This window comes from Ostrinia nubilalis, chromosome 22 (genome assembly GCF_963855985.1).
Source record: "Ostrinia nubilalis chromosome 22, ilOstNubi1.1, whole genome shotgun sequence".
NCBI lineage: Eukaryota > Metazoa > Arthropoda > Insecta > Lepidoptera > Crambidae > Ostrinia > Ostrinia nubilalis.
Window position 1 is genome coordinate 10490807 of NC_087109.1, and position 7030 is coordinate 10497836.

At 39.7% G+C, this 7030-nt stretch overlaps 1 protein-coding gene across 1 annotated transcript; it reads left to right on the forward strand.

Annotated features, from left to right (window-relative positions):
• Window positions 1-931: 931 nt before the first annotated feature.
• LOC135083078 (uncharacterized) lies at window positions 932-6254 on the forward strand. Its single transcript, XM_063977843.1, has 4 exons — window positions 932-1164; window positions 1609-1757; window positions 5683-5834; window positions 6171-6254. The coding sequence occupies exons 1-4, from the start codon at window positions 1073-1075 to the stop codon at window positions 6252-6254; spliced, it is 477 nt and encodes a 158-aa protein (XP_063833913.1). The 5' UTR covers window positions 932-1072.
• Window positions 6255-7030: the final 776 nt, after the last annotated feature.

Consider the following 7030-nt stretch of genomic DNA (forward strand, 5'->3'; position numbering starts at 1 on the left):
GCTGATGTATATCTTGCAAGTCTCAATACATGAGCCAAATTTGAAGTGTTAATGCACAGTAGTTTTTGAATGATGAGGAGTCAAAAGTGGCTCTAATTGGTTCGTCTAAATATACGCACGGTGCAGTCCCCTCCATGGAACTAGGCTTAACATGCTCCCGCATGTCTATAGTGTTTGCTCAATGTTGATTTAGTCGATTTTCTCCTGAAAGGAACATGTAAGACAACAATAAAATTTCCAATTTTACAGACCTTCTAGAGCAGATGCCGCAAAAACTATACAAGATATAGAAAAACTTGACGGTCTCACCTGTAGCAAATTGAATAAGCTTTTTTTCGTTCATAGTAGTCATGTCACTAGGATGCATAGTTTCCGAGGATTAAGCGAAAAACCGAAAAGTGGTACCTTTAAACCCCCCTCTCCCCGCCGGCTCAAGGGCTAAGGGCGGGGACTTTTGCTATGTTCACCACCTAACTAGGCTAAATAAAGTCCCGAGGTCAGAAATTGTGTTCCACGGATTTCTCTCTACACCGTCGTTAAGGCATTCATTGACTGGACTATATGTAGGTTTTGAGACAACTTTTAGGGTGTCAATATTCACGTATTTACAGACTTACAGCTGGGTATCTCGAATTCCGAGGTGAACTTACTATAATGACTGGACTAAAGGTATTTTCTTAGATTAAATAGCAAAACCTATCGTAATCATTGAGAATGAATTGAGTAGATCTTTGCGTGCTGTGTAGCAATTTTCTTGTACGGACCCCTGTAGTGGATGTGAGTTACGGAACCCTGTAAAATTGGAAAACAATCCGCGTCTCACGAACAAATAATGTGGCCGTAAAATCTTAACTATTGTGCAACATCCTTTACATTAAAAACCTAACTTTTTCCACATAAAACCTATACCACACTGACAGCTGCCATTAAAATGTCAAAACGTCAAAACTCATAACCAACTAAAATGACCACCAAAATGTGATTTTGCCCGATATTTAAACCAAAAATCCACCAACACCATCAAATTCACCACCGGTCCATACAATCCATAGAGTTGATTCGATTATCCAAAATGGGTAAACTGCCATACATGTACACAGATTCGGATGAGACAGAAGAAACCTCCAGCTCGGTGGAGAATGTGAAGAAGAAGAAGAAATTCTCGTGAGTAATTAAAAGTAATAGACTATTCCCACCTCCCGTTCCCACCGCTGCAACTCCTGTGTAGCCAGGTTCTGCAGCTTGACCGCCAATAAAAACCCAACCAGTGATCTATTACACAAACTATTACCACAGAGGGCATAGGGTATTTATTTATTCTGTGCTATTACTTACTTTCTGTTGATGATATACTTACGTAAGTAAGTAGTATGCATTTTATAATTTTAAAAAATGTGATCATAACATTAACTTTTTGCACGTGCGTGTAGTTAGTTTCACTGTCACAGTATTAATTACTGTCAATAAAAAATGCTAGCTATTTATGAAACCCTTTATTTTGATACCCTACTCGATAGGTTTTGAGAAAAAAAAATCCACTATGTTGCCTAAAAACGGTCATTTTACTATTTTCAAATTTTAGCTTGTAACAAATTATAATTATTCCAGAATCCTAAAGTACACTACCGGCAATATAAAGAAAAAGAAATGCAAACTGCACAGCAAGTCCGAACCGGACGATTCTGACTACCGGAGCCGGAGCGGGCAACGCATACGCAGGTTACACGGCATCTTGAAGAACGACAAGGAGAAAGATTGTTAGTACATCTGCTTTTGGCGATTAGTTCTAAAAGTGGCAAAGAGATGGCACTGTGCCTTATTACGTCGCGGTGTCGCCCAATTTTGGTTAGATGTAATAAGCTAATTGAAATCTAAAAACCTATGATTTCATCACTTGGATTTCGATATATTATAATATGTAAATGATACCTAAATGCTGTCCTAATCTGACGTAGTTGTAAATAGTTTGAATTATAAAATCGCATAAAATAAGTTTAGTTTTACGCGATGGAGTAACAAAAAACTGTCTGTTCACAACTGATTATGGATAGAACACATCTAGCTATTTTGGTCGTAGTTGTAATAAATTATCATAACGCTTGCATGCGCATAAATTGCTCATATTGGTTGCCTAGACCACTTTGTACAATCCTATTTCGGATGCAAGGTCATGTAATTTAAAAACAAAGTATTTACCATTGTAAAATTGTCCTACGCTCAAAGAGTTAAAGTTCACATTTCAACGGAGCGAAAAATTGATGCAGCCAGACAGGCCGACCCATCTTGAATGCGTGTGGTGACGTAGTAGTGACGTCATTTGGTCCAAAACAAAGTCAGTTTTCGTCCTCATATATTAAGACTCGTTAGCTCAGTAGGTTAGAGCGCCGATATAAAAATTCACTTGACCATCGGAGGGCGGAGGTTCAAATCCTTCACGAGTCAAATTATTATTATTTTTTTGTTTTTTAACCTACTGCAAAAAGGAGGAGGGTTATGTTTTTTTACGTTAAACTTACGTAAGTTAGTATTGTTTGGATTGTGTCACCACAAAATAAAGAATAACTCATTGGTTTTTACTAATTACGGTTGTATCTATCACATTGTCACAGTCTGGTCTTACAAACATGCTAGTATTGTGTGATATAAATGCATTCTTGATTTATTAAGCCAAAGAGATTCTCTAAAAAAACAATAGCTTATTATTAAGCGTAAGTAAATGCGATTTTCCGACGAAAATGTATTGTTTGATTTGCTCGCGACTGTACTTGATTGATGACTGGCATTATAATAACAAATTGAGTTTTGGAATTCGTTCGTTTGTTTCAGCCAAATGACGTCCACTGCTGGACAAAGGCCTCCTCCAAGGTTTTCCACAATGCACGGTCCTGCGCTGCCCGCATCCAGGCTCTTCCCGCGACCTTTACCAGATCGTCGGTCCACCTAGTAGGAAGCCTGCCCACGCTACGTCTTCCAGCCTTCCAGTCTTCAGTTTTAGAATTATTCTACAGTAATACTTGTGCCAATCTTATTAAAGTTCACTATTCTTTCTAGTACCTTCTTCGAATCGTAGCTTACTCATTTCTTGAATGAATCAACTGGTGTGTGACGTCATTTGGTCCAAAACAAAGCCAGTTTTCGTCCTCAAATATCAAGACTCGTTAGCTCAGTAGGTTAGAGCGCCGATATAAAAATTCACTTGACCATCGGAGGGCGGAGGTTCAAATCCTTCACGAGTCAAATTATAATTATTAGTTTTGTTTTTCACCCACTTTGAAAAATAGGAGGTTTTCAATACAGTTGTCTTTTTACCTGACAGCGCCAGAAGGAGGGTTATGTTTTTTTAACGTTATTCTTACGTAGGTAACGAAGTTAACCTTTTAGTATTGTTTGGATGGTGTCACCACAAAGTAAAAAAATAATTTATTTGCTTTTATTAATTAATACGCTTGTTAATCCAAAACATTACCAGTCTTACAAAACATGGTAGGATATTGTGATATAAATGCATTCTTTTGATTTAAGGCTATAATTATCTAAAAATTGTACTTCTTAATTCAATGCGTTAAGTACTATTTTGCAACGAAAATGTTATTCTCATTTGCTCGCGACTATAGCAAAACAAAGATTTGTGATATTCCAGAGTAATACTTGTGCCAACACAATAAAGTTCACTTTTCTTTCTACCTTCTTCGAATCGTAGCTTACTCATTGAATGAATCAACTGGTGTGTGACGTCATTTAGTCCAAAACAAAGCCAGTTTTCGTCCTCAAATATCAAGACTCGTTAGCTCAGTAGGTTAGAGCGCCGATATAAAAATTCACTTGACCATCGGAGGGCGGAGGTTCAAATCCTTCACGAGTCAAATTATAATTACTTTTTGTTTTTAAACAACTTTAAAAAATAGAAGGTTTTCAATACAGTTGTCTTTTTACCTGACAGCGCCAGAAGGAGGGTTATGTTTTTTTAACGTTATTCTTACGTGTAGGTAACGAAGTTAACCTTTTAGTATTGTTTGGATGGTGTCACCACAAAATAAAAAAATAATTTATTTGCTTTTATTAATTAATACGCTTGTTAATCCAAAACATTACCAGTCTTACAAAACATGGTAGGATATTGTGATATAAATGCATTCTTTTGATTTAAGGCTATAATTTTATTATCTAAAAATTGTACTTCTTAATTCAATGCATTAAGTACTATTCTGCAACGAAAATGTTATTCTCATTTGCTCGCGACTGTACTTGATCGATGATTGGCGTTACAATAGCAAAACAAAGCTTTGTGATATTCCAGAGTAATACTTGTGCCGACACAATAAAGTTCACTTTTCTTTCTACCCTCGTCGATTTGTAAGCTTACTCATTGAATGAATCAACTGGTGTGTGACGTCATATTTCTGGACGCCAAGCCAGTTTTGGTCCGCGTCGAGCAAGACTCGTTAGCTCAGTAGGTTAGAGCGCCGATATAAGCTTTCACTTGACCATCGGAGGGCGGAGGTTCAAATCCTTCACGAGTCAAGAAATCTTTTGTTTTTTTTTTCATCTTACGTAACCTATTTTTGATGGCTATGTCTTTAGTTTAGCTTAGCTTAAAGGTCCTATGTCCCCTATGTGGAGCAGAGGGCGTCCACAACAGTCCTCCATCGCGTTCGGTCTTGAGCATCGCGCTTGATCTCGCTCCAGGTCTTGCCGATCTTCTTCGCCTCGTCCGCTACAGTGCGCCGCCAAGTTTGCCTGGGGCGACCACGTTTGCGTTTTCCTTGGGGATTCCAATTCAGAGCCTGCTTAGGGATGTGATCGGGGTCCCTTCGGAGAGTGTGTCTTTAGTTTGACAATGTTTTTTTTATCTACAACGGAATAAAAAAAGCTCTTGGCCTGCATCTCACTTGATGGATAGTGATGATCAGGCTGAAGGTGGAAGTGATCTCCGGGAGTCCTCAACCACAACATCGGTTTAGTTTCTAATTTAGTATACCATATCAGTTATGTTAATAGGACTTTTGCATTAAACATGCTAAAAGGTTGACTGGGAGATAATGGCACATTGTCTTAAGTTTGCATTTTGTACTTTGTTATGTGCCGTGCCATTTCATGAAAGTCACTATTTTAAGTATTACAAGTCTAGAGCTTAACTCAGTGTCTGAGGTATGAGAGCGGTACGGGAGGATTTTGTAACGGTCAAACGTCAGTGAGACTTCAGATTTGCATGCCCTGTCACGTCATGATATGTCAATGTCACACCTCCCGTGCCGCTTCCATAACGCAGACGATGACTGAGTTATGCGTTTTTTTTATCCACAACTAGACTAGGCAGCTCTTGGCCTGTATCTCACCTGATGGTAAGTGACGATCAGGCCGGAGGTGGAAGCGAGCTTCACCCGGAATCCTCAACCACGGAGGAACTGGCTATCTTACCTCTAACTGCCGGAACACAACAACGCTGTTAACATTGTTGTCATGGCGACAGACTTCGGTAAGATGGTGGTAGCTAGCCAGGCGGATTTAGAACAAGCCCTACCACCAACCAAACCGAACAGAAAAATCTGCCCCCACTGGGAATCGAACCCGGGGTGGTCATACCACTAGACCACAGAGGCAGTTGACCGTTTTAGACCTATTGTGGGTTCAAATCCCACCCAAGACAGTCAATCTTAAATAACACCTGCTTCTCAATTCTAGATTCAACGGATGACGACGAAGAGAGCGAGCCGTCCAAGACCAAAGCGTTCAGGTCGCAAGACAAGTGCCTGGTGGGGCGGGTCCCCCGGCCTGCTGGGGCGAAGCCCGGCCGCGGCGGCGGCGTCGCTATTATCGTGAGGAAGAACGTCAGTGTGAGTGTCTTATTATGTTTCTTTTGTTTTTCAACCTAACGTCATTGCTTGACAAAAGCCTCGCACCCCCCACGGATTTAAAAAACGTTGCGTTGCCCGCATCGAGGTTTTGCTTACTGCAGCCTTTACCAAATCGTAGGTCCATCGAGTATCCAACTTTCATTTCATTTTTTATTGTAAAATACCACCTACCAATGCCTACCATACAACTACATAGATGTCTTGGTGATGTAATGGTTATCTTGAATTACTGTCGATCTTACTTTCTCAAAACAAAACAAATACGGCACCAATCCACCAATTCCACCATATTAACACCACTAAACCATTTACTAGCCCATTCACAATAAAGTTAGCTCAAGACCCAAGCACCAAACCCAGCTTACTTTCATCCCGCTACTTAAGTACGATCTCAACTAGCGTATGGATACGGCATTTCAACGTCACGCTAGGGGAAAATTGAGCTGCTGTCGATGGCCGGCTCTGGTATGACCCGCGGGGGAATCGAACGGGGGACTCGGATGTGGGAAAATTGGAGGTGGCACGTCGGTCTTGGAATAAGTCGTCCCGTGAGGGATAGTTTTAGTGAGTGAACTTGGTGCATGGAAAGATAGAAAGGCAGAAACGTTTAACTGTTATAAATGGGGCTGATTGCCAATGGTCAAGAAATCTCACATAACCTGCTGTAGACCCCCCTACACTCCTACCGCTTGACTGATGTTACTACATCAGTATAAAATAAATGACTAATGTTCGCGAAAACTCCTTACTAGGAGTTTTCGGGAACATTAGTCATTTATTTTATACTAAAAATTTATTTGATAGCATAATATACAATAAAAGCTATTTTTATGTAACTATGTTACCTAGTACTTGTGTAATGATTAGAAGTAGGTAGTTTCCTCATCAGCCAGACAGTTTTGACAATTCCAACTCCTTGCCAGACAATATTTTTAGTGTAACTGCTAAAGACACGATGATCTATATTGAGAGCATACGCTGACAAACTTTCAGCTTTTATTTAATGACCTAGGTCTGGCGTTCATCAGTTCCAGTCTAGCAGTAATGTCAGCCGTAGTGTAAGTACTTTATTTAAAGACAATTCAAGAGACTTAATATTTTGTTTCAAAACGCCTTCTCTAAAATTCATAGCTCAATAATTCGACCGGCATAGGTCCGCGATAGTTTAGAATTTT

Coding starts and splice junctions, on each gene's coding strand:
- LOC135083078 (XM_063977843.1), top strand. CDS start 1,073: ATGGGTAAACTGCCATACATGTACACAGATTCGGATGAGACAGAAGAA. Junction 1,165..1,608: donor AAGAAGAAGAAGAAATTCTC/GTGAGTAATTAA, acceptor TAATTATTCCAG/AATCCTAAAGTACACTACCG. Junction 1,758..5,682: donor GAACGACAAGGAGAAAGATT/GTTAGTACATCT, acceptor TCTCAATTCTAG/ATTCAACGGATGACGACGAA.